The sequence below is a fragment of the Hippocampus bargibanti genome, linkage group LG06 (genome assembly GCF_051943395.1).
Source record: "Hippocampus bargibanti isolate YZ-2025 linkage group LG06, ASM5194339v1, whole genome shotgun sequence".
Lineage (NCBI taxonomy): Eukaryota > Metazoa > Chordata > Actinopteri > Syngnathiformes > Syngnathidae > Hippocampus > Hippocampus bargibanti.
Genome location: NC_142739.1, coordinates 28,900,189 through 28,927,844, shown reverse-complemented (window position 1 = coordinate 28,927,844; position 27,656 = coordinate 28,900,189). Strand labels below are relative to the sequence as shown.

Genomic DNA, 27,656 nt, shown 5'->3' with positions numbered 1-27,656 from the left:
CGACGACGAGGACGTGTGCTCGGGGTAGAGGCAGCTGCTCGAAGGCGGATACAGCCAGGCTAAAAAATATAAAAAATAAAATAAAAAAAGGAGGCTGTGGGTACCGAGCGAGCATCCCTACTGCAACCGACACGGTAACGTCACTTCTTGTTCATGACCATCATCGACATTACGGTTCCTGCGACATTTCACCTTACTTTTAACGAACCGGGGCAGCCATGATTGAAGCTTCCATTCGTGTCACTGTCACGCACTCATGTCGCATTGCAAGTGGGGAACACATGCGTTAGTTTGGCCTACCGGATGTCAATATGATCAATATGTAGAATATCGATTAGGAATGTCGAACGCGGATCGTATTTGGGGCGACTACGATGTACCACTCGTCATCATTTTTATCCCCATCCTACCCTGAGGTGTCGTTTTTTTTTCCAATAAGGGGCCACGTTCAGCTGCCAAAGCACAGTTAAAAAGGTGGAAAACACCCACTTAACACCCTCACCCGGACTTATGCCCATTTTTAGGAAGTGGCGTCCGTCAAATGAGAAATAAAGGACACGTTTCTGTCATTTGGGTTACGGCATATGTTTTTTTTTTAGTACACCATTCTCAAATCCATCCAAATATTTTCACAACAAATTTGCACCGCATGAAATTAGGTGCAAAAATGGTGTCATTTTATTGAGTTTGTGTAATGACAATCAAAATGCTTCTCCCTGCATGTTTTAGTGTATTTTATTTTATTAACCTCTATGTCTCTACTTCTGGAGTGCTAATGAGTTGTTGTTGCATGCAACCCCCACGCCCCTCCTTATCCCTTTTCTCTACACCTCTGCTCCCCACCCAGATGGACAAAATGAAATGTCTCTCCTTCCTCTTCCTTTGCTTGACATCCGTTGCCAATGGCAACAAAGGTCAGTTACTCATCCGGATCGATATCGGCTGCTGGTGTTGTGTTGTCATGGTTGTTGTCATTTTTGTTTTGTTTTTTTTTTTTTGCTCGTTTTACATCTATCTGTTATGTCTTTAAAATGACGATGAGTTTTGATCCACACTGTCAGAAAGCTTTTAACTCATTCAATGCTAGACGATGTGCAAAAAGGTGTCCACTCCAGTGCCAGGGTTTTTGTCATTTTCACTCGAATTCCAGGACACACAGAATATTGAGTTTTAGGACTACATCAACGTTCCATAAAGCTTGAGTAAAACTCTCTTCTTTCGTCAGAAAAAAAAGAGTTAATTCCTAAATGTAATGGGTCTGGAGTTATCTGAGCTTGAAATGGGGGCGGATGTACAAAATACAATACAATACATTTAGATTAGTAAATTCCCTCAAGAAAAAAAACAAAACCGGAACAAATTCGGGGAATGGCAGTGAATGAGTTAATTGTTTAGTCGTAATAATAATAATAATAGTAATAATAATAATAATAATAATAATAATTTCATTTATAAGCGCCTTTCAAAACTCTCAAGCTCACTTTACAGTCACAGGATAAGCTTTTCTGTGGGTGAGTAGCGGCAGCCACACGCGCAGTGTTTACTCAACCCGGAAGTAACTCAAATAGATAGAAAGCTAGCTAGCTAGCTAATAGATACAGTAATAATAATAATAATAATAGTAATACATTTCATTTATAAGCACCTTTCAAAACTCTCAAGGTCACTTTACAGTCACAGGATACAGTCGCTGATAGATAGCTACCTAGCCATCTGGATAGCTAAACGATAGATAGCTAGATAGCTAGCCAGCCAGCTAGACAGCTAATAGACAGCTAATATTAGCTATCTATTTGCTTGCTAGCTAGCATTCTATCTATTTGTTTTACTATTCTATCCGAGTTTGTTCCGGGTTGAGTGAACGCCGGCGCGTGTGGCTGCCGCTGCTCACCCACTGAAAAACGGATCCTGTGATTGTAAAGTGACCTTGAGAGTTTTGAAAGGCGCTTTTAAATGAAATTATTATTATTATTATTATCGTGCCTAATAAATTGGGAGGCAACAACAATATTTATTATTTAGTTATTTCGTTTTTTTTTGTTCTTTTGACTACGAGATGGTGCCGCGAGAGTGGCTGCCTTTCCAGCAGCTCCTGTATTTTGTTTTTCTACTTCTTTCTTTCATTTCCTCTTCCTTTCATAACTTTGCTGCTGTGAAATATACATTTCTCCACTGTGAGACTAATAAAGGTAGTACCTTCAATCCAATCCAATCTGTCATCCACATCACGCTATTCCTTCCGTTAATGTCAAATTGACCATTCACCTATTCCAAGTCTGCTCTCTAAAGATCATCTGAGAAGGACGGGGGGGGAGGACAGGGAGGGACAGGGAGCATGATGAAGGCCAAGTAGGACGGGAGGGATGGCGGAGAAGGAGCAGTGACAGGAGGAGAGGGAAACATGGCCGAAAAGACCCAGACGAAGAAGGTGCAGGAGGATGTGAGATCACGTGGAAGGGAGTCGAGGGAGGCCGATGAAGACGTGCATGTCGTGGTGAGCTAGCGGTGCCAATGAGAGACAGAACGATGGAATGCCTCTCAATCTGTAATCCGGAATGTAATCCGTGCGCCTGATGCTCAGATTAATGTGACATGGAAGGAGGAGGGTGGAGGCGTCATACTGAGGGAGATAAATAATACCAAAACCCACAAGGTCGCTAGCTTATAGATAGCTAACAGATAGCTAGCTAGGCCTTCACTCAACCCGGAAGTAACTCAGATACAAAGGTATCTATCTAATAGACAGCTAATAGATAGCTAAGTAACTTGGATAGAAACGCTAGCTAGCTAATAGATAGCTAACAGATAGCTAGCTAGGCCTTCACTCAACCCGGAAGTAACTCAGATACAAATGTATCTAGCAATTAGACATCTAATAGATAGCTAAGTAACTTGGATAGAAAGCTAGCTAGCTAATAGATAGCTAACAGATAGCTAGCTAGGCCTTCACTTAATCCGGAAGTAACTCATATAGAAAGGTAGCTAGCTAATAGACAGCTAGTAGATAGCTAAGTAACTTGGATAGTAAGCAAGCTAGCTAATAGATAGCTAACAGATAGCTAGCTAATTAACAAACACAATTATAATCGTCCACAATAGTGTATAATTTTTTAAGTCTATAATTTCTGTCTTTGTGCGTGTTTATTTTTGTGTTTGTGCTTTTAAGAATGAACGAGACGTCGATAGTTTGATCTTTTTTTTCGCTTGATTCAACAAGCAAAATGGCGACGGTCGTCGGTGACAAAATGAAAAATCTGATTGGCTGTTCGCCAGCCAATCAAAAAGAGGAAGTGATAAACAACCGAAGAAAAACGGCAGGAAATCAATATCGACTTCGATTTGTCCTGCTTTTATGATTTATGAGCGTGTCGGGCGAGCCAGTTTCGAAACAACAATTTGAGAAAGATTAGCATTTAGGCCACGTTCAAACTGAAAGTACGGGCACAGAGACAAAAAGGACATTTGTTTTTTTCTCTCCTCTCCAAATTACAACATCGAAGTAGCAAGGTAGGTTGGCTCGGCAAAATAGATCGATTAATAATTAGTCTAAAGAGTTGCTGTGATGGCACCAGCAGAAAATATACCATTTGACTTTAAAGTGTCCTTGAGAGTTTTAAAATGAAATGTATTATTATTATTCTTAAATTGACAAGTTAACACTTTTCCAGACGATCGTCTGTGGTTTTCACCCCCCCCCCCCAAAAAAAAAAAAAGCTACGATACTAAAAAGCTTGTCTCAGAACAATCGCCGCTTCTTCTCATTAACTTGGCCTTTGATCCTTTCTCGCTGAACAGCCAGCACAAGGATGAATAATGAATTGGCAATTAAAAGGTTATTATTCACAGAAAACCCGGGGCGGTTTTTTTGTCCTTTCAGTAGAATATTATGGAGCTCATGCGGGCTGATTGATGGCGGTGCCAGCGATGAGTGTGTGATTAAAAAAGCGGACGTTTCGTCGAAGGTTTGTACTCCCTGATAGAATTAGGACAATGAGAAGTGAAGCAAGCTTAGTTGTTGTCTTGTATTTTACTTTCCATATCCCCAAAACGCCTCCTTTCCATTACTTTACTCCTCATACTTAAACACCTGAACCTTCAGTGATACCTCATTTTACGAATTTACTTGTCTTCCAAACATTAATTTCCCATAGGAAACCATTAAAAATGAGAATAATCCGTTTCCAGGTCCCCATTAAACATCCTTATCTACTAAATAAGCCTTAAAACTACACAAAATATACCTTATTTTATGTATAATAAATGTGCTATTGTATTGTAATTAAAGAAATAAACAGTACTATATAATAAAGTCGTTTTATTTACCTTTGTGATGATCGTGATGATGTAGTTGCCTCTTGATGATATCTGTGAAGTTGCCATGCTTTCTCGGCGATAATAACCTCACTCACACTGTCCCCTGCTAGCTGCTTTTTGTTAATTGAAATCAACAGAAGTTTTTCAACCTCTTCTATTGCCTGAGACCATTGCTTAGACAACACAGAAACACCCTTAGCCACACGTAGCAATGGTCGACTTAGCATACTGGGACGCTAAGTCATACCAACGCACACCTCGTTCGTGTTTCTCGATGAGCTCCTTCTTCTTCTCCACTGTCATTTTGTTTTGTGTCCTCTTTGGCTTAACACACACAAACTGTGGTGGGGTCTTTTTCGGTCCCATAATAGCAAAAGTACTCCACTCGATAGCAAACCTCATCTGGACTGAGTGTACTCAAAGACCATTGGTGTGGAAAACTAGTCCGCCAGCCACCATGGCGCTTTTCGACCGTGTGGTTTGGTGTTTATCCGCCGAAAACTAGTCCGCCAGCCACCGTGACGCTCTGTGGTTTTGTTCGTCCGCCGAAAACTAGTTCGTATGCCAAGATTATATTTTTGCAAATATAATGTTCGTAAGGCGAAAAGTTTGTGAGCTAAAATTTTCGTAAACTGAGGTATCACTGTATTTTAATTTCCCCAATTGGTAACCCAATTTTTCTTCTATCTAAAAAAAAACTCATTTTCACGACTTTATTCAGCATACTTTAAAGCACCTGCACCTTCGGTATCCTCTACTGTAAAATGGCGTCGTAATGGAATGACTTGAATGAATGAGAATATTCAAAAGCATAAACTTGTCAATTGCTACTGTCTACTTTTTGTTGACATATTAAATATTGTTTGTTTTGATCTTTACAGCCAATAAACACAAGCCATGGATCGAGACCGAATACCAAGGCATCGTGATGGAAAACGACAACACGGTCCTTCTCAACCCGCCGCTCTTCGCTTTGGACAAAGACGCTCCTCTCCACTACGCCGGTAACGCCCAGCATTAGTCGCGTCAATGAACAGATTCTTTATTACACTTTGTTAGAAATCACATTGTTATATTTCCATCTTCCTTCGTTTTCGCATGTATGAATTTGCCGACCGAGATGTCTATTTTTAGAGTGGCGTCGTGTAATTGAAGCTGTCCCTGCAGCACCCGTCAGCTGCTCGATCATGCGTGCATCCCACATCTTGAAATAACCGTGGTGGGCTCCAATGAAATAGGTTTGCGTCACTCGCAATATCGATATTCTCGTCAATCGTATCTCGTGATGGGCTCATTCGGTTCTACATTAAAGGCATTTTTTCGCATGATACATTGGATTGGATTGGATGTACAGTGATGCCTCGGTTTTATGAACCCCTTGGCATACAAACTATTTTTCGGGATACACACAGAGTGGTCTGTCGTTCGCGAATGAGCCCGTTCTCTTCACAAGGAAATGGGAGCGGGCTTTTTTTTGTTTTCTATTCCCCGCCTCCAGTCTTCGGTTAAAGCCACGTGATTGGTCAAGAACGCAGCAGTGAGGGGAGGTGGTTTAAACATTCAAAAGACAGGCAGACGACAGAGAGAGAGTGAGGAAAAAAACAGTGACATTTGGACTCGTTTCAACTTTGATAGTTCAAAGGCAGAGTGTAGACTGCAAGGTTAAAATATCCCATCAATCAGGATCCTCAAAGAACCCGAACAAGACAGCTATGTGGCTATTGAGCTGGCTGGCTGGATAGATGGCTGGCTATCTATTAGCTAGCGAGCTATGTGGCTATTTAACTGGCTGACTGGATAGATGGCTGGCTATCTATTAGCTAGCGAGCTATGTGGCTATTTAACTGGCTGACTGGATAGATGGCTGGCTATCTATTAGCTAGCGAACTATGTGGCTATTTAACTGGCTGACTGGATAGATGGCTGGCTATCTATTAGCTAGCGAGCTATGTGGCTATTTAGCTGGCTGGCTGGATAGATAGCTGGTTATCTATTAGCTAGTTAACTAGCTTTCCATCTATTCAGAATCAGAAAACCTTTATTCGTCCCTATTTGAGTTACATGCGGCTTGAGTGAACGCTGGCGCGTGTGGCTGCCGCTACTCACCCAGTGAAAAACTCATCCTGTGACTGTAAAGTGACATTGAGAGTTTTGAAAGGCTCTTATAAATGTATTATTATCATTATTATTATTATTTTAGCAGCGGATCAGGGACGTCATGGCGGAATGTGCACGTCGACTACATTATATACTCCATTGTTCTCCCGCCCACATTCAGGTGAAATTTGTGGTTTCCGGGTCCACAATGGCCCCACGGGTTCCGGTTCGGTCCAGTTTGAAGCAGTGGTCCTGGACCGCTCCACCGGAGAAGGTCTGGTGCGTTCCAAGGAACCTCTGGACTGCGAGAGCCAACGGGAGCACAGCTTTACTATCCAAGCCTACGACTGCGGCGAGGGTCCCGATGGCGTTAACAGCAAGAAATCCCACAAGTGAGTGGCTAGGGACCGCCGCGCTTTTGGCTCCGCCCACTTTCCTCTTAACAACGCTTCGTGTTTCGTCAGGGCCACCGTACACGTGCGGGTGAACGACGTCAACGAGTTCTCCCCCGTGTTCGTGGAGCGTCGCTACGAGGCCTCGGTCCCGGAGGGGCGTTTGTTTGACCGCATCGTGCGGGCGGAGGCGCTCGATGCCGATTGCTCACCGCAGTACAGCCAGATTTGTTTCTACGACATCATCACTCCCAACGTGCCCTTTGCTATCGACAACGACGGTGAGTCAAACAAATCCCATCACGTCTTAAATATTTTGGGTTCAGAAGTACAGATTGGATTGGATTTACCTTTATTAGTTTCGCGGTGGAAACATTTACATTTCACAGCAGCCAAGTTATAAAAGGAAGATGACAGGAAAGAAAGAAGTAGAAAAACAAAATACAGGAGCTGCTGGAAAGGCAGCCACTCTCAGGGCGCCATCATATTATTATTATTATTATTATTATTATTATTATTATTATTATTATTATAGTTTTTGTTTATTTATTGAATTAGTGACATTCAATGTATTAGCTAACTATTTCCCTATTGTGGGACGAATAAAGGTTTTCTGATTCTGATAACTAGCTATCTAGCTAGCTAGCTATCTATTAGCTACATATCTATCTAAGTGGCTAGCTATCTATTGGCTATCTATTAGCTATCTACTAGCTGGCTAGCTAGCTTTCTATCTGTGTATTTAATAGTGACATTCAGTCTATTAGCTAACTAACTATCTCTCTAGCTAGCTATTAGCTATGGAGCTATCTAGTGGCTAGCTATCTAGCTGTCTATCTGTTGGGCATCTATTAACTGTCTACTAGCTGGCTGGTTAGCTTTCTATCTATTAACTTCCGGGTTGAGTGAACGCTGGTGCGTATGGCTGCCGCTGCTCACCCGCAGGAAAGCTTATCATGTGACTGTAAAGTGACCTTGAGAGTTTTGAAAGGCGCTTATAAATGAAATGCATTATTATTATTATTATTATTATTATTATTATTATTATTTATTATTATTATTATTATTATTATTATTACAGTGATACCTCCGCATACAAACACTTCAGCTCACAAACTTTTTGCCTCACGAACATGAAATTCGCGAGCATGTAGTCTCGGTTGACGAACTACTTTTCGGCGGACGAACCAAACCACGCGGCGTCACGTTGGCTGGCGGACTAGTTTTTGTCACCCCCTTTCTTTGAGTGCGGACATGGTTTGTTATCGAGTGTAGTACTTTTGCGATTATGGGACCGAAAAAGACCTCACCACAGCCTAGTGTTAAGCCGAACAAGACACAAATGCAATGTCTTCCTTCCCCTGCCAGGTATTAAACCGCATCTGTGAAAATAGATGTCATGTGGGCGGACTATTGTTGTGAATTTTCATGGCAGCAGCTGTTCAGGTGCTTTCTTTCCGTCAATGTCTTTTTTTTTCTTCTTGTTAACGCAACCGCCGCCCAGCTTGGCTGACTGACAGACGGCGAGCGCCTGCTGTTTTTGTACAAAGCGAGGAAGAAGGAAGAATGGCTACCTCGCTGCGACTCTATGAAAATTACTAGGTGGTCCGAGACCCCCGCGTTCCGACCATGCTGTCCTTTTTTGTACCTTGTTCCTTCACGTGACTGCATTTCACGTGAACGTCAATTCCCGCGACCTTTTTGGCGCAGCTATAGTCTGTTATTTAAAAATGGTGCAAGTGTTGCGTGTCAATGAGGGAGTTATACCATGAAATGTATTATGATAATTTTTGTGTGTGCTTTTTTTCTCATTACATTGATACTTCGGCTTATGAACGTTTTAGCTAACGAACTTTTCGCCTTACGAACGTTAAATTCGCGAGAATCTAATCTTGGCATACAAACTATTTTTTGGGAAATACACGGAGCGCCACAATGAGTGATGTGACATTCACGAACGAGCCAGTTCTTGGAGCTCCTAACAAGGAGCTGAAAATGGCAGCCAAACAGAAAACACACACACACAAAAGGGAGATGACAGAGCTTGAAACAAAAATAACAACAAAAGTGAAACACAAAAACAAAAGTGAAATCGTGAGAAAATGGATAGAAAACAATGAAATTTGGACTTGTTTCAACTTTATTGATAGTTCAAAGGCAGAGTGTAGACTGCAAGGTTAAAATATCCCATCAATCAGGCTCCACAAATAACCTGCACAAGCCAATGTAAAGAGAAAAGACAAGCAAGGGAACCAGCTATTAATGAAGTTTCAAGTGTGTCCGCCTGCATCTGTTGCTGTTGCAATATCACAACTTCTAAGATGTACAACCCAGAGCTCCTTGAGACACTTTATGCAAAAAGCTATGCATTCCATCAAGCCATCAATGACCATCACAAAGGTAAATAAAATGACTTTATTATACAGTACAGTTTAGTTCTTTAATTACAATACCATAGCACATTTATTATACATAAAATAAGGTATATTGTGTGTAGTTTTAAGGCTCATTTAGTTGAAAATTATGTTTTATGGGGACCTGGGAACGGATTATTCTCATTTTCATGGTTTCCTATGGGAAATTAATGTTTGGAATACACACTTCCTGGGAATCAATTAAGTTCGTAAGCCAAGGTATCACTGTATCATCTTTTTTTTGACCCCCCCCCCCCCCCTAACCCTTCTCTTTGCGTCGCCTAGGTAACATAAAGAACACGGAGCCTCTGGACTCCAAACGTCAGCACGTTCACACCTTTCTGGGTAACCGCCTTCGATTGCGGCAAGAACCGCGCTCAGGCCGACGCTCAGGTGGTGGTGACGGTCAAGCCGTCCTGCAGGCCCGGCTGGATGGGTAAGTCGCTTCTTTGGCGTTTATATATATTTTTTTGGGCGGAATTTCACAAGTTTGATTTGCTTTCGCGGGCCGAAATAATGGATTTGGTGGGCCAGATCTGGCCCCTGGGCCTTGACTTGGACACCTTTGGATTAAACACTCAAAAGCACTGACCTGCTCGATTTAAATTCAATTATTAGTTTAAAAAAACTATATTTCTTTGGTCTGCATTGCTCCCAGTAGATGTATGTGGATTATTTTATTTTTTCAGCTAGTTCGATGTCAGACTTTAAGCACTGCCTTGTCAATCTAACCCACAGGTGTCAAAGTCAAGGCCCGCGGGCCAAATCCGGCCCGCCACATCATTTTTTTCGGCCCGCGAAAGCAAATCAAACTTGTTAAATTCTATGATGATTGCTAAAATCTGAGCCAAAATGTCATATTTTTGGATGTCAACCACAATAAAAGTCATTATTCTTGACTTCAGATTTGAAAACGAGTTATTCATTAATTTGCTGTGTGCTCTATATGTAATATTTGAAGGGATTTAAACATTCTAATGGGTTCCCCAAATTCATAACGGCCCTCGAGAGGAAACCATAACTACAATGTGGCCCGCGGCAAAAAAATGACTTTGACACCCCTGATCTAACCTGTTAAGGGAATGTCGGAAATTATATGAGCAGTGCAACTGTTTCTATTTGGAATTATTTATTTTCCAGAAAATTAGCATGCCGTTCATTATTTTTAACAATTTCACCCAAGCGATTATCCTCAAAGTCAGCATAATTTATTGGATGATGTTTCAGGTTGGACCAAGCGCGTGGAGTATACCCCCGGCTCGGGTAGCATCCCGCTTTTCCCCACCTTGCATTTGGAGACTTGCGAGGAGACCGTTTGGAACATCCAAGCCACTGTAGAGCTTCAGACCGGCCACATCGGAAAGGGATGCGATCGAGACAGCTACTCTGACCGATCCGTGCGCCGACTTTGCGGTACGTGCGTCTAAACTGACATATTTTAGTCATTAGCTTCAGCTGTTGTTAAAGCGCTATGTATTTATTGTATTGTATAAGAATGCCTCAAGTCTTAGTTTTCGAATTCCGAGTATGTCAAAGCTACAAAAATTAAAGTGACAAAAATTGAGCTCCTTAATAAATTTAGAGCAACTCAAGTCATTACCTGACAAATCCAATAGCCTCAGCACATTAGCCACTTTTCACTCATCACGAGCACGTAACGTCAACACTTTATATACTTGCGTTACCTGTATCAAGATATCCATAAAATATTTAAAAAAAAACTTCCATAGTCTAATAATTAATATCTTTCCAAATAAATCTATAAACGACATAAAGCTTAATAGTTTGGCTAGCTATTGGCTAGCCAAACTAATAAGCTAGCTATAATGGCTAGCTAGCTATTTTGTTCTTATCCTGTGACTGTTATTATTATTATTATTATTATTATTATTATTATTATTATTATTATTATTAGTTGTAGTAGTAGTAGTAGTAGTTGTAGTAGTAGTCGTAGTAGGATTATGATTATTATTTTATTATTATTAGTATTTATTATTATTATTATTTGTAGTAGTAGTAGTAGTAGTAGTAGTAGTTGTAGTAGTAGTCGTAGTAGGATTATGATTATTATTTTATTATTATTCATATTTATTATTATTATTAGTAGTATTATTATTAGTAGTAGTAGTTGTAGTTGTAGTAGTAGTCGTAGTAGGATTATGATTATTATTTTATTATTAGTAGTATTTATTATTATTATTATTGGTATTATTATTATTAGTAGTAGTTGTAGTTGTAGTCGTAGTAGGATTATGATTATTATTAGTATTATTAGTATTAGTATTGGAATTATTATTAGTATTTATTATTATTATTATTATTATTATTATTATTATTATTATTATTATTATTATTATTAATAAAACTAGCGTTGGGATTTTTTTAGTGAGATAAAATCGCCAACTGAAATCTGGCCGGCGTCAAGTCACATGACTCAAATCCCCCGTCTTGTTTCGACTGATTTTTTTGGCTGCGTCTTAACCAGGCGCTGTTCGAGGCGAGGTCGACCTCCTCCCACCGCCGTCGCCCGCAGCCAACTGGACGTCGGCGCTTCCCACTTTACCTTCCTCGGATTCCTCTTTGGTCTTCTCCTTCAACGGGTCCAACCACGTGGCGGTGGTGCCGGACGCGGTTGTGTCGGGTCTGTCGGGCGACCATTTCACCCTGCAGCTGTGGATGCGTCGATGGGGTACCAACATCCAGCCGGCTGCTGCTCAGTCAAAAACCAATCGCAAGGAAGAGGAGACCATTGTGTGTAGCACAGTCAAGAATGGTGAGTTGTGACGAATTGTAATCATTTGAATATTACAATGACAATGAATAATCTGAATTTGGATCAATACCTTGCTTTTATTTCTTACATATTATAAATTATAAATTCCAGAACTGGCTGGACATAAATGTGTCGCAATATTCCAAAATGTTGCCGTTTTATCGAAGAGAAATAAGCAACTCGAGCTAGCGATTGCTCCACTTGATATACACTGTAAAACCCAACAAGTTGAAAGTACTCAAATTTTTTATGGCAACTGATTTTTATGACAACAGGTTACTCAAAAGTTTTGAGTAACCTGTAACCTGTTTTGAGTAACCTGTACAGGTTACTCAAAACTTTTGAGTAAACTGTACTCAAAAATTTTGACGTAATCAGTTGCCATAAAAAATTTGAGTACTTTCAACTTGTTGGGTTTTACAGTGTAATAATAATGAATAAGTCATGAATAATAATAATAATAATAATAATAATAATAATAATAATAATAATAATAATAATAATAATACATTTTGATACGAACAAAGTCATGTTTTATCCTTCACACATACATCATGGATTTGGAAACATTTTTTAACTCATTTTCTGCCATTTCCGAATGTATTCGGGTTTTGCTTTTTCTTCCTTTGGTGCCGATAAAGCGCTGGTCATGGCCTCTGGCAATGTTTTTTTTTCTCTTCCACAAGGGGGCAGCATTTCCCTTTTTTCCATGTTAGCACTTTGTTACAGCTTCAGATGTTAAATACAGTAAAGTCTCGTTATATCGATATTCAAGGGAGTCCGAAAAAATATCGATATAACCGGGACTATCGATATATCCGACCCTGTTTGCATGTAACCGGGACTATCGATATATCCGATATCGATATAACGACACTTTACTGTAATAATGACACATTTCATGTATAATAATGATACATTTTATTTATAAACGCCTTTCAAACACACACATTTTTGGCACATGTCTGGCAGTCAATGAGTTAAAAGCTCCAATTAATTGCATCTTCTTCTCCTCAGACGACTCCTTCTCGCACTATTCGCTTTCCGTGCACGGCTGCCGCCTCTCTCTCTTCTACTGGCCCGACGTCTCGGCGGCACGGCCCGTCAAGTTCTTGTGGAAACTGGAGCAGGTACTGGCCGAGGGGTGTGAGTGGATGGGGTGGGGTTGTTCTTCAAGCTGTTGGGATAATGGGTCACGCACACAACAAAACACGTGCATAAGACCAACATGTCCGCCCGCCTGGATGATGGGAGAGTGAAGGGTTTAGTGGTGTGGGGGGTCTAAGGGGTGATTTGACTGAAGCCGCCCGTCCCAGACAGATTGAAGAGGATTACATTCAACCTGATACGGAGATAAAATAAGATTTGTTCAGATCCTTTTGTCTTTGTCTGATACCTTGTGACCTTATCCCCCGACCCCCCGCCCACTATACCAACAACAAATCATTTAAAGGACAACCGACGTCTCCAGACAAGCCGTGTCCATAATTTGTAAAATGGCTTCAAATGACTTCTACTGAGCGTATTTGACAAAGATTCCACCGCATATAGCGATATTTTACCTTTTAAGACTCGCACTGAATATTCCGGAAGTCTTGTTTTTGAGTTGGTGACGAGTCCGTAAAAAGAATACAAATAATACAAATAATCAAATAATAAAAAGAATAAAAAATAACAAAAAAATAATCAAATGATAATAACATCTAATAAAATCAATAAAAATAATAAAAAACAAAAAGTAATAAAATAACAATAAACAATAAAATAATAATAACAATAAAAACAGTAAAATTAATACAATTAATGACATTAATGACATCAATGACACTAATGAAAAGACTGAAAAGAAAGAAAAGAATAAAAACAATAAAAAAAATTCAAATAATTCAAATAATACAAATAATTAAAATAATGAAATAATACAAGTAATAAATGTAAAAAAAAATAATGCAAACAATAAAACAATCAAACAAATACAAATAATACAGTTAATAAAAATCATAAAAATATAGAAACATACAAACAATACAAATAATACAAATAAACAAATAAGACAAATAATACAAATAACAATAATCACAATAATACAAAACCCAAAAACAGACGTAAAACCCAAAAAAATAAAAATGCAAATACAGTAAAGTCTCGTTATATCGATATCGGATATATCGATAGTCCCGGTTATATCGATATTTTTTCGGACTCCCTTGAATATCGATATAACGAGACTTTACTGTATATGCTTTTAAAAATAAAGGCTGACTTATTATTTTTTGTACCAATAAGATATCAATGAATCCAGAAACAATGTATCAATTTGATCATAATACAATTTTAAAACCATACCCAACAGTGTTTACGAAAACAATCCCAGCCTTTGTCACTGAAATATCGACTTCGTGTCATCCCAAACGACTTATTGATGATCCCGTGTGCTCGGCAGGTGTGCGACAGCGAGTGGCACCACCTCTCACTCAGCGTCCAGTTCCCCTCGGTGACCCTGTACGTGGACGGTGTGACCTTTGACCCCGCTCTCATTCACGACAACGGCGCCCTGCCCAATCCGGCGCCCCGTCAGAGGATGTTCATCGGCGCCTGCTGGGGTAAGAGGCCCCTCAACCCTGAATGAAAATTCATTTTCCAGCCAGCCAGGGTGAAACTTCCCAAATTCCGACTTTGATGATTAATCAAAACTTTTTTTTTTCTCATCAATCTCATCCTGTGGCCGATTCGTGGCACAGCGGTTTGGGACCGCGGATGTAAATCACGCCGTCGGAACTTTTCATCAAGCGCGCCGGCAGGCTCCCGCGGGACATTTTACATCCTTTTGCTCGCTTATAATTGAGCTGATGTGTTTTTTGCGTCTTTGAGGGCTAATAATATAACGCAGTCATCAATTATTTAGCTTAGTGAAGCAGCATCATGGCCAGGCAGCTATCAGACCTCTTTTAAGCAGCATCGCGCTTAAAATCTCTGGATCTGTAAGCGGCTGGTGGTAGCCGCTTGATAAGATGGAGATGGCGTTTTGGGAAAATAGACTACAAAGTTGGAAAGGAAAGCATGCCAAAATAACGTCCTTAGAGTCGAGTTAAATCACGTCAAAGGACACATTTAACACACAAATATGACAATGCATTCACTTCATAAAACTGCGTTACATTGTCTTTTATTTTGTTTTTATGCCATACTGTAGTTTTCTTTTATTTAAAAAAATGCATACTTTTTTTGTGGATCTGGAACGGATCGATGGCATCTCCATTCATTTGAATGAGGAAAATTGATTTGATATTCCAAAAGGAGCAGTTTGATGCGTTAACTTCTTAAATTTCAATCCTGTGATGAGTGTTTGTATCTTATATATTTTTTCTCTTGCTCCAACCCACCCCCCTGTTGTTACTCGCTACAGAGTCGGAGGACAAGCAGAGGGAAATAGTGAACAACAGCATCCCACACGGTAAGGAAAAGATTCCATGGACAGCCAGAGATGCCATTCGGGGTCACAACTGAAATCCTTTTGCAGGCCGGGTGTTTTTAGCTGTGTATATGAGCAAAAGTATTTAGTAATTATCATAATAATAATACATTTCATTTATAAGTGCCTTTCAAAACTCTCAAGGTCACTTTACAGTCACAGGATACGTTTTTCTGAGGGTGAGCAGCAGCAGCCACACGCGCCACCGTTCACTCAAATAGATAGAAAGCTAGCTAATATATAGCTAATAGCTACACAGCTAGATAGAGAGCCAGATAGATAGCCAATAGCTAGATAGCAAATATATAGCCAGTGAGATAGCCAGATAGACAGCTAATAGATAGCAAATAGCTAGCTAGCTAAGTAGCTACGTAGATAGCTAAAAAGCCAGATAGCTAGATAGACAGCTGGATAGCCAGATAAGTAAAAAGAAGTGAAGAGAGGAAAAAAAGAAATAACAATAAAGTAATTGGTGTGCTAAAAAAGCTTGTAAATTAATACATACAAATACATAGTAACTATTCTATTTAAGGAATCTAAGGCAATGAAAAATGTTTCATAATGTGTGTTAGGAATGAAAAAAACAAATGCCCATAAGACCTTTTCAGAATTACATGTGAGAACCTTTCAGTAGTGCAGTCAAACCTGGGTTTTCGACCATAATCCGTTCCAGAAACCTATTCGAAAACCGATTCAGTCAAAAACTGAAACATTTTCCATTATAATAATGCGTCGGTCACAATGAGACACAACACAAGGAAGTGATTTATAAAGAAGTGAATGGGAGTCTAGTGGTGCATTCAGGTGCACTCAGTTTTTTTTTGGAACCGATTTACGGTTGTAAAGCATGGCATAAAAAAACGGAAGTTTTTCGTTGAAAACCCAATTGGACGAGAACTGAGATGTTCGAAAACCGACGTTTGACTGTACGTGAAAGAAATCCATAATTGCGTAAGAGCGCATTAGTCACGCGTGTGAGCGTTTTCAGTATTGTACATGCGAGAGGGAAAAAACATATCAGGGATTGTGTATGTGTGAGAGAGAGTGTTAGAGACCATCCCTCTTGTGTTTTTGAGCGGGGAAAAAATCAATAGTGTGTTTCAAAGTGTTTCAGTGGTGTGTGATAGTGTACCGCCGTTAGAGTGTGTGAGAGCCTTTCAAGCCTGTACGTGAGAGTATTCATTGAGTGTTTCTATACTTTATGCAATGACAAAAAAAACAGTCAGAGCATTTAAGAAGTTTGTTAGAATGAAAAAAAAATCGAAATGAGAGTGCTTTATATGTACTATGTGTGAGAGGAAAGGTTGATGCATTTTTGTGTGCCGTCAGTCAAATATGCCGGAGGTTACCACGGCCTGTTGTCGGGGGTGACGGTCCGTCCCGGCAGCGTGGAGCCTCACAGCGTGGTGGAGTGTTTGTATGCTTGCAGAGAGGGTCTGGACTTCGGAGACCTGGAGACGTTGGGATCTGGCATGAAGGTAACGAACACCTCAGGGAACCCTACTAGGCCTCATAACGTTTTGACACAAAGTAAATAAGCAGAGATGATGGAGGATGGCGTGTTAAAATAGAAAGTTTATTTTAAAGTGGAAAATCAATCATTGTCATTTTGCATTGTACAATGTTAATGTATTTTGGATGAGTGTGATTTGAAAGCATACATGCTTGCTAATCGATTAAAGAATTTATTCTGTGCCATTTTGAGGCAACATTGGGGGGAAATGTCTCACCCAAAAAGAGGCAGAAAATGGCCGCCGAGCTGTTTTGAGGAATGAATCAGCCCGTTTCCACAGGCTGATAAATTCCTTACATGGAGCTTGGACGCCCTCTTCTGGCTCTTTCTGGTGCAACACGAGGTTTTCAGACCAAACAAGTACAGCCAAATGCATTGACGTGATGAAGGACTGCTACAATGTGTCCTTTTTTTCGGTCAGGTGCGTTCCTTCAGTGACTTCAGTGACGTCACAACTACAAGACTCGTCACCAACGTAAAATATAGCTCAAAAACAAGACTTCCTGAATATTCAGCGCGAGTCTTATCGATAGTCCCGGTTATATCGAACGTAAAATATAGCTATATGCGGTGGAATCTTATTAAAATACGCTCTGTAGAAGTCATTTGAAGCCATTTTACAAATTATGGACACAACTTGTCCGGAGACGTCGGTTGTTCTTTAAGTGTGTGTGTGAGATGTATGTATTTTTTTGCATGTGTACAATGCATATGTATTTTGGATGTTTTTTTTTTTTTTTTTACAATTGGTTACAATTTCCAGTAGCAGAGCATGGCGTGCTACTTGCTTTCAAGCAACCCCCCCCCCCCCCTCCTAACCTCCACCCCCACCATTTGATGTTTCCAGGTGCACGTGAATCCCAGCCAGTCTGTATTAGTACTGGAGGGGGACGACATTGAGAGTTTCAACCGCGCCGTGCAGCAGGTGACCTACCGGAACTCCCTCCGTTTCGCCACGCCCGGAGTGCGACCCCTTAAACTGACCACCTCTCTCAGGTACCGCAACTCCCTCGCCGCGTCTTATCGCCGCCAAACACTCACGCGCCTGCGTAACAGCGATCCGGACGAACTTATTTCCTTTGCACTAACACACAAAGTGAAATGTTTGATAGTTTGTGACTCCGGAGGGTCCGTGAACGCCTCCCCCTCCTCTCCTTTCGACATTGAGCTCATCAAATATGAACCTTGAGATAAGGAAGAACAATCATGTGGCGATAAGACGCTTGCTTATCGCCCGTTTGCTCGCCCAAAAGTCACCCGCACTCTTCTTGCCAAGCCGCAGCGTCGTACGTGCGTTCATTCATTCAGCTTCCATTTGTCTTCACGCTGTAGGCGGGGGACACCTTGAACACGTGCTGGATAACTGCTGATACAAACAATGTCATATTTTAGCCAAGTCCCTTCACTCATGGATTTGGAAACCTTTTTTTTTTAACTCATTCACTGCCATTCCCAAATTTATTCGGATTTTGTTTTTTCTTGCTTGGGTGCCGATAAAGCGCTGGTCATGGCCTCTGGCAATGTCTTTTCCCTTCCATAAGGGGGCTGCATTTCACTTGTTAGATCTTTGTTACAGCTTCAGATGTTGTTAAATAATAATAATAATAATAATAATCATCATCATCATCATCATCATCATAATTCATAATCATAATCATAATCATAATAATACATTTCATTTATAAGCACTTTTCAAAACTCTCAAGGTCACTTTACAGTCACATGATCAGTTTTTCTGTGGGTGAGCAGTGGCAGCCACGCGCGCCAGCGTTAACTCAACCCGGAAATAACTCAAATAGATAGTAAACAAGCTAGGGAGTTACCAGATAGCTAATAGATAGCCAGCCAGCTATCTATCTAGCTAATAGTTAGCCAGCCAACTAGCTAGCAAGCTAATAGATAGCTATCCAGCTAATAGATAGCTATATAGATAGCTTCAAGTATTACATATAGAGCACACAGCAAATTAATGAATAACTCGTTTTCAAATCTGAAGTCAAGAATAATGACTTTTATTGTGGTTGACATCCAAAAATATGAAATTTTGGCTCAGATTTTAGCAATCATCATGGAAGTTTGATTTGCTTTCGCGGGCCGAAAAAAACGATGTGGCGGGCCGGATTTGGCCCGCGGGCCTTGACTTTGACACCTGTGTTCTAATTGTTTTTAATGTTTTATTTTTTTATATATTTAAATTTTTTAAATTTTTAATTTTATAATTTGCAGTCATTCCTAACTTCATCAGGAATACTGCTTAACTGCCTTTCTTTTCCCATTTTTTTTTTGCACATCACATATATCTGCTTCCATATTTGATGAAGGAAAAAAAGTGTCATCAATGCCCTTCATATTCTTCACGAAATTGCAAAACTGTCGAGGAGCGTTTTTTTTTTTTTTTTTTTTTTGTCTCGGGTCAGCGCTCCCGCCTGCCACACAGCGTCCATCTCTTTTCGCTTGTGAAATATTAATTCCCTTTCAGATGTGAGCAATTTGGCGGATGGGCTGCATATTTACATTTATATTTATACCAGAAAGAGAGACCGATGGAGGGGGGGGGGGTAGCCTGTTGACAAGAAAAAACCCATCAAACTCAAAACCCAGATTGTATTATTGTCTCAAATTTAAATAATCAACTCCCCTGCGATTGGCTGGCGACCAATCTGGGGCGATCTGCCTCAACTGGCATCGGCTGCGGCTCACTCGAGGAGCCTAATGGATGAACGTGGATGGATGATTTTCAGGCCGCGCGTTTTATGCTGGAAGGCTTCCAAAGCGATTCAAGGTCACCGAGAGATTGTTTTCGCTTCCTCTCAAGTGAGTTTCTTTTTTTTTTCGGTTATCGACCCCCATTTTATGGCATGTGTGAAGATTAGATTGATTTGGGCCCAGGAAGTCACCCAGATGGCGAAACAGCAAGCCATTCTGTACAAGCCGATAGAAGCAGCTGCTCACTCTGGTAGTGGAAATGTAGCGCACGTGCTGTACTTAAATCCACCCCCAACGCCTCTCATGTACTGCCGCGCCCACTTGCAACGCAAACAAATAAATAACTGACATTTTTATGACAATAATTTATGCTACGGTATTCGAAAGCGTGTATTATGTCTCTGGAAGCTAATGTGAACTTGGTCTGCATGCGCTGGTTGGCAGCAACCAGCAGGGGGAGCTGTTGATTCGAGCGCAAGGTATTTGATTCCTGAAAGAAGAACAATTGGTTACGAAAATTGAGCAATTATGTTACGGCTTGTCTCGTGACGAATTTTGGTTTATTCGGGAATTGAAAATATGGTTCTAAATTTGGTGTGTCTGTTAACACATTGACTGCCAGACGATGTGCAAAAATGTGTCCACTCCAGTGCCAGGGTTTTTGTCATTGTCAATCATAGTCCAGAATCCACTACTACACAAACATTCAATGCAGCGTAACAAACCTTAGATTCTCTTATTTCATAAGATGAAAAAAGTTATTTCCTAAATCATATGGGTCTGGAGTTATCTGAGCTTGAAATGAGGGCAGATATCCAAAATACAATATAATAATAATAATAATAATAATAATAATAATAATACATTTCATTTATAAGCGCCTTTCAAAACTCTCAAGGACACTTTACAGTCACAGGATAAGTTTTTTTGCGGGTGAGCAGCGGCAGCCGCACGTGCCAGCGTTCACTCAACCCGGAAGTAATGCACACATAATATAATAATAATAATAATAATAATAATAATAATAATCTTGATATGATAATAATCTTAATATGATGATAATACATTTTATTTGAATAATAATACATGTCATTTATACGCACCTTTCAAAACTCAAGGACACTTTACAGTCACAGGATAAGTTTTTCTGTGGGTGAGCAGCGGCAGCCACACGCACCAGCGTTCACTCAACCCACTCATATGAAGCTAACTAGCCAGCTACTAGATAGCTAATAGCTAGCTTGCTAGCCAGCCAGATATCTAGTAGATAGCTAGCGAGCCAGCTACATAGCAAATAGATAATGTAAATTTCTCCACTGTGAGACTAATAAAGGCATATCCAATAATATCCAATAATAATAATAATAATAATAATAATAATAATAAATACATTTCATTTATAAGCGCCTTTGAAAACTCTCAATGACACGTTACAGTCACATGATAAATTGAGTCGCACGATCTGCTTCTCGCCTCCTTGCAGATGTTTCAACGAGGAGAGCTGTCTGTCCCTGAAGCCTCTGGAAGGTTACCTGGTGGTCCTCCAGCCGGATGCCCCTCAGATCTCTTTATCCGGGGTGGGCCCCCATCTGGCTCGCCCGGCTCCCGAATTCGAGGCCACCCGGGGCGTCGCCTTATTCCCCGAGTTACGGATCGTCTGTTCGCTGACTCATGCGGTCAACACGGCTGCGCAAGGAATGGAAGGCGGCGGTGAGTCCAACGGACCATCGTCTGCCGAGTGAATCGGGTTATTCTGGTTGCTGGAATCGAACCAAACTGAACCACAACTGTATTTGATCCTGAGACCGGGTTTTTTTTGTAACCGTCAATTTTGCAGCGCTGATGTCCGATGCCGTGGCGCACACTTTGGACGGCTGTGAGGTTCAACCTCTGGGGGAGGAGCTAGATCTGGAGCGGGAGGAGCTTCTGGTCGATATGGACGTCGTGCGAGAGAGGGGCTTGGATATCATCAACACGACGGCCTACGTCGCCATCACAGGTCAAATAATCGACGTTTTTACATATGTAACTGGATCCACTTCAGTTTCTGATCAGTTTCTGATCCAGGTCTTCTGCAGCCTTTCTCAATCCAAAGGTCATGTGACATTGCGCAATTGCGCCACTATCCGAGAATTGAGGTGACTTGAACTGAGACCAGATCTCAGTTAGATTCATTTTGAAATCGGTTAGAATCAGTGACATGCGTAACTGGATTCACTTCAGTTTCTAATCCAGATCTTCTGCAGCCTTTCTCAATCCAAAGGTCATGTGACATTGCACAATTGCGCCACTATCCGAGAATTGAGGTGACTTGAACTGAGACCAGATCTCAGTTAGATTCATTTTGAAATCGGTTAGAATCAGTGACATGCGTAACTGGATTCACTTCAGTTTCTAATCCAGATCTTCTGCAGCCTTTCTCAATCCAAAGGTCATGTGACATTGCGCAATTGCGCCACTATCCGAGAATTGAGGTGACTTGAACTGAGACCAGATCTCAGTTAGATTCATTTCGAAATCGGTTAGAATCAGTGACATGTGTAACTGGATCCACTTCAGTTTCTAATCCAGATCTTCTGCAGCCTTTCTCAATCCAAAGGTCATGTGACATTGCGCAATTGCGCCACTATCCGAGAATTGAGGTGACTTGAACTGAGACCAGATCTCAGTTAGATTCATTTTGAAATCGGTTAGAATCAGTGACATGTGTAACTGGATCCACTTCAGTTTCTGATCGGTTTCTAATCCAGATCTTCTGCAGCCTTTCTCAATCCAAAGAAAGTCATGTGACATTGCACAATTGCGCCACTATCCAAGACTTGAGTTGACGTGAACTCAGTCCAGATCTCAGTTGGATTCATTTCAAAACCGGTTGGAATAAGTGACATATGCAACTGGATCCACTTCAGTTTATGATCAGTTTCTGATCCAGGTCAGCTGGAGCCTTTCTTAACCCAAAGAATGTCATGTGACATCGCACAATTGCGCCACTATCCGAGAATTGCGGTGACTTGAACTCAGACCAGATCTCAGTTGGATTCATTTTGAAATCGTTTGGAGTCACTGACATGTGTAAACGATACTCATTTGGAAATTTGAAACTGATCGTAATTAGTCCGTTTTTTCTGTTTTCATATCGCAAGTTCATGTCCCAGAAGATTCCGTTTTTTTTCCGGGGCGTTTTCTCATTTTCTGCTTCAGTCCGCACCCCCTTCTACTATTTTTTTTTTTCCTTCCGGGCCTTCAGGTGCCGAATCCATCTCCGTATACGAGGACGTCCTTCGCTCAGTCCGCTACCGACTCTCCAGGAGCTCGTCCCGCTTCGAGCGACGCTTCCGTCTGTCCTGCTCTGAGATGAACGGCAGATATACCAGCAATGAGTTGACGCTGGAGGTTCGAAGAGCTCCAAAGGAGCATTTTGGCGAAAATCCTCTTCCTTTCGTTAATTTCTTCGATCCTTTCTTAGGTCAACTTCCTCCACTCGTTGGACAGTATGTATCACCCATCCCACTTGATGGCCTCCCAGCAACAGTTTCTCCATCAACACGCCGGCGAACTCGGCGGACACGCTTTGCCCAGTCTCCACCGCAACTCAGGTGACCAGTCACATTTTGTCACTTTCGTTTGTCATTTATGCGTTTGTCAACACAAAATGCCGGACACGCCATCGGATCAATAATGATTCATTTTTTGTTATCAGTTGTCCCCGGGGCGGCCACCGTCATCATCATGGTGTGCGTGGCTTTTCTGGTGGTCATGGTGATCCTGGGCATTTACCGGATACGCTCCATCCACCGCCGCAGCGAGGAAGCTCGCCAGGCGGCCAAGGAGGGCGGCGGCCAGTGGGACGACTCGGCGCTCACGATCATCGTCAACCCCATGGAGGTAATGGCGCCCGTGGACGTGTGTGTGGGCTTGACCGGTTTTATTTGTGGGGAAAGCTACCTAGCTATGAGCTAGCTAGGAAGATACCTAGCTAGATATGAGCTAGCTAGGAGTAGCTAGCTCATAGCTAGCTAGAAAGATACCTAGCTAGATATGAGCTAGCTAGGAGTGTCTAGCTAATAGCTAGCTAGAAAGCTACATAGACTTGGTAACACAATGTGGTTCATGTACTCAAAAGTACGACATTAAGTAATCTAGCTAGCTACAAGTTAACGATTCCTAGCTAGCTAGCTAACTACTCGTAGCGAGCTAGGTAGCTTTCTCGATAGCTCGTAGCTGGTTAGAAAGCTATCTAGCTATCTGGCTAGCTAGGTAGCTTTCTAGATAGCTGGTGGCTATCTAGATAGCTTTCTAGCCAGCTATGATCTAGCTACGCCGACCTAGTAGCTTTCTAGCTAGCTATTGGCTAGCTACTCCTAGCTAGCTCATATCTAGCTCAGAACCTTTCTAGCTAGCTATGAGCTAGCTACTCCTAGCTAGCTAATAGCTTTCTAGCTAACTACTCCTAGCTAGCTCATAGGTATCCTTCTAGCTCCTAGCTAGCGCGTAGGTAGCTGGGTAGATTTCTAGCTAGCTATGAGCTAGCTAGGAGTAGCTACCTAGAGTTTAGAGCCCTTATTTAGTCTCACAGCTTTTTTTCAGTCCCTGTGAATCATGAAAGATGCTAGCAAGCTACTGCTAGCTAGTAGCTTTACAGCTGGCTATGAGGTAGATGCTCCTAGCTTGCTAATATCTAGCTTGGCAGCTTTCTAGCTAGTTATGAGCTAGCTACTCTTAGCTAGCTCATATCTAGCTAGGTAACTTTCTAGCTAGCTACGAGCTAGCTCATAGGTAGCTAGGTAGATTTCTAACGAGCTACGCGCTAACTCTTAGGTAGATAGGTAGCTTTCTAACTAGCTACAAGTTAGCGACTCCTGGCTAGCTCATAGTGAATTAAGTAGCTTTCTAGCTAGCTATGAGCTTGCTACTCCTATCTATTTCATAGCTAAATAGGTAGCTTTCTAGCGAGCTACAAGCTAACTACTCCTAGCTAGCTCATAGCTACCTACGATTTAATATTTTGTTTTCTTAGTACGATCAATATTTGAGTAAACAAAAGCTTTCATTTTGACAAGGTATCAAAACCGGCATTGTAGCTACAGTAAAGTCTCGTTATATCGATATACAAGGGAGTCCGAAAAAATATCGATATAACCGGGACTATCGATATATCCGACCCTGTTTGCATGAATAGAAATAGTATCGATATAACCGGGACTATCGATATATCCGATATCGATATAACGAGACTTTACTGTAATTAGTAAGAATTGATTTCTACTTTTTACTTGAGAAAATATATTTTTTAACGTATCAAGAGTTGTACCTAAGTGAGTACTTTCGCCACCAACAATCGAAAGTTATTGTTGCAATTGAAAATGTTTATTATTATTATTATTGTGAGTTGTTAAAATGTTGCATGTTTTTATTCATCTTTTCATTGATCTATTTATCGATTTATTTGTTTATTTATTTATTTATTTTTCTCCTCACTGTGACCACTTTTCCCCCCTCTGCTGTTACCCCAGTCCTACGAGTCTCGCCTGGGTATGTCCGCTGAAACGGAGGCAGATGTTGAGGAAGAGGAGGAGGAAGAAGAAGATGAGGACGAAGTGGCCGAATCTGCCGACAACGCCAGCGATGACCAACGGATCATCTTCAAGAAGGAGATCCGGGACGGCAACGCCCGTCGCTACTGAGCTGCATGTAAACACACCCCCCCCACCCCCCGCCTGCACCGGTTCTCACGGAAACCGACACTTTTACCGTCATGTATGGAATGTATATCTGCAAAAAAAAACGAAAAAAAAACACGATGCACAACACATTCGATGTAATACTCAGCCACACGACGCCGTACGTGACCTATAGAGGCCGCCGTCATTGTCGGCGGCGGCGTTCGGTCCTCCACTTCGATGTTCGTCGGCACAATGTATGAGGTAGCTACTCCTAGCTAGCTCACAGCTAGCTAGGTAGGTTTCTAGCTAACTACTCCTAGATAGCTCATAGGTAGCTAGGTATCCTTCTAGCTCCTAGCTAGCGCGTAGGTAGCTGGGTAGATTTCTAGCTAGCTATGAGCTAGCTAGGAATAGCTACCTAGAGTTTAGAGCCCTTATTTAGTTTCACAGCTTTTTTTCAGTCCCCGTGAATCATGAAAGAAGCTAGCTATCTACTCCTTGCTAGTAGCTTTACAGCTGGCTATGAGGTAGATGCTCCTAGCTAGCTCATATCTAGCTAGGCAGCTTTCTAGCTAGCTATTTGCGAGCTAGGTAATGTATGAGCTAGCTAGTCCTAGCTAGCTCACAGCTAGCTAGGTAGGTTTCTAGCTAACTACGCCTAGATAGCTCATAGATAGCTAGGTATCCTTCTAGCTCCTAGCTAGCGCGTAGGTAGCTGGGTAGATTTCTAGCTAGCTATGAGCTAGCTAGGAGTAGCTACCTAGAGTTTAGTTTATCCACGACATGTTAATTGATCTGCCTGAGCCACGCCAACGATTTTGTGGTGCGCCCGTTGGCCATCACGTCATGCTAATGACAATAACAATAACACAAAACGTGTCTGTATCGTGCGATTGATGCTGGATGAATGCGGCTGAAGAACAACACTTGATTGTATTTTTCGTTTATTCTTGAACACAAATAGAAACGGGGACCCCTTCGCTCGAATGACATGACGCTACGACAAACACGCACAAGTTATTGGACCGAGCCACAAGGTCTGCCTACGCACAAGCTGTCTCCCCTCCGCCATTTTGCCAGCCCTCTCGATACATTCCGCCATGAACTTTAATGTGACTTTCATCAGCTAAGGAGACATAGGGACACACTCCAAAAAAAAAAAAAAAATCGGGGAGGCGATCACAACCGCGTTGGAAGATTTGGAACGTTCTACCAAAATATTTGGAAAAATAATTACTGTATTTATTCGAGTATAACACTAAATTGTCTGAATTATTTCTTTCATAAAAATGCAGTACAGTGATACCTCGGTTTACGAACTTTTCAGTTTACGAACGTTACATTTATGAAAATTTTACCTTGGCATACAAACTTTTTTCGTACACGGAGCTTCCCGTGGGAACCCAATTTCAAACATGATAAAAACATACAGTAAAGTCTCGTTATATCGATATTCAAGGGAGTCCGAAAAAATATCGATATAACCGGGGCTATCGATATATCCGACCCTGTTTGCATGTAATTTTCTCCGTGCGTGCATAGAAATAGTATCGATATAACCGGGACTATCGATATATCCGATATCGATATAACGAGACTTTACTGTATTTATGAAACTCATAAAAATGTGATTTTAAGACCCAATTTTTTTAGCCTGTGCTCACTCAGAAATCACTTTAAAACGGCATAATTCTTGATTAAATTTTTCCAGGTTTTTCGCAAGTCCGTCACACACACACACACACACACACACATTCCTGTTTCATCAGTTTTATGAGGTCCGAATAACTCCAGATAAGGAGTGAGGACCACCGTTGCTGACAAGTTTAGAGAAGAACTTGTGTTACATTTGAACACTAAATATCACCCCATTTCCCCCTTCAGCTTCTTTAAAAACAAAGAAATAAAAAAAATGGACTTGAAACTGAAATAACAGCAGGAGTGAGGTTTCTGACTGGGTACATTCAAAGTCCTCACTCCTGTAGTGAATTTGGTTAAAATATCGTTTTACTTTTTGTGGTATCAACTTTTTCCTTTCATGAACCACGCACACACACACACATAAAAACACACGACGAGTGAAAAGTGTGTGTATCCAAGTGAAATGAAAATACACACCAAAAAACATTTTGGGTGAATTTGTGAGGACCTTTCTGAAACTTTAACAGATGCATATATAGACCCTCTAGAAGCCTTCAGAATGAACAACTTGTGAGGACCGGCCAAAATTTCCTCACTACATAGCGTATAAAATGTTAGTGGTCCTCACAAGACTAGTCATACACACATATACACACTTCACTGCCCCCCCC

The 27,656-nt window shown here is 41.1% G+C and overlaps 1 protein-coding gene across 1 annotated transcript; it reads left to right on the top strand.

Annotated features, from left to right (window-relative positions):
* clstn3 (calsyntenin 3) lies at positions 1-27,656 on the top strand. Its single transcript, XM_088998731.1, is given in 20 exon segments — positions 1-134; positions 848-914; positions 5,196-5,318; positions 6,593-6,803; positions 6,876-7,084; positions 9,503-9,555; positions 9,557-9,653; positions 10,445-10,630; positions 11,703-11,990; positions 13,008-13,120; positions 14,434-14,593; positions 15,397-15,444; positions 16,792-16,940; positions 17,823-17,971; positions 21,165-21,391; positions 21,519-21,680; positions 22,929-23,074; positions 23,148-23,277; positions 23,382-23,566; positions 25,195-27,656. Coding segments are annotated over 19 exon segments (2,874 nt in total). The 5' UTR covers positions 1-134; the 3' UTR covers positions 25,366-27,656.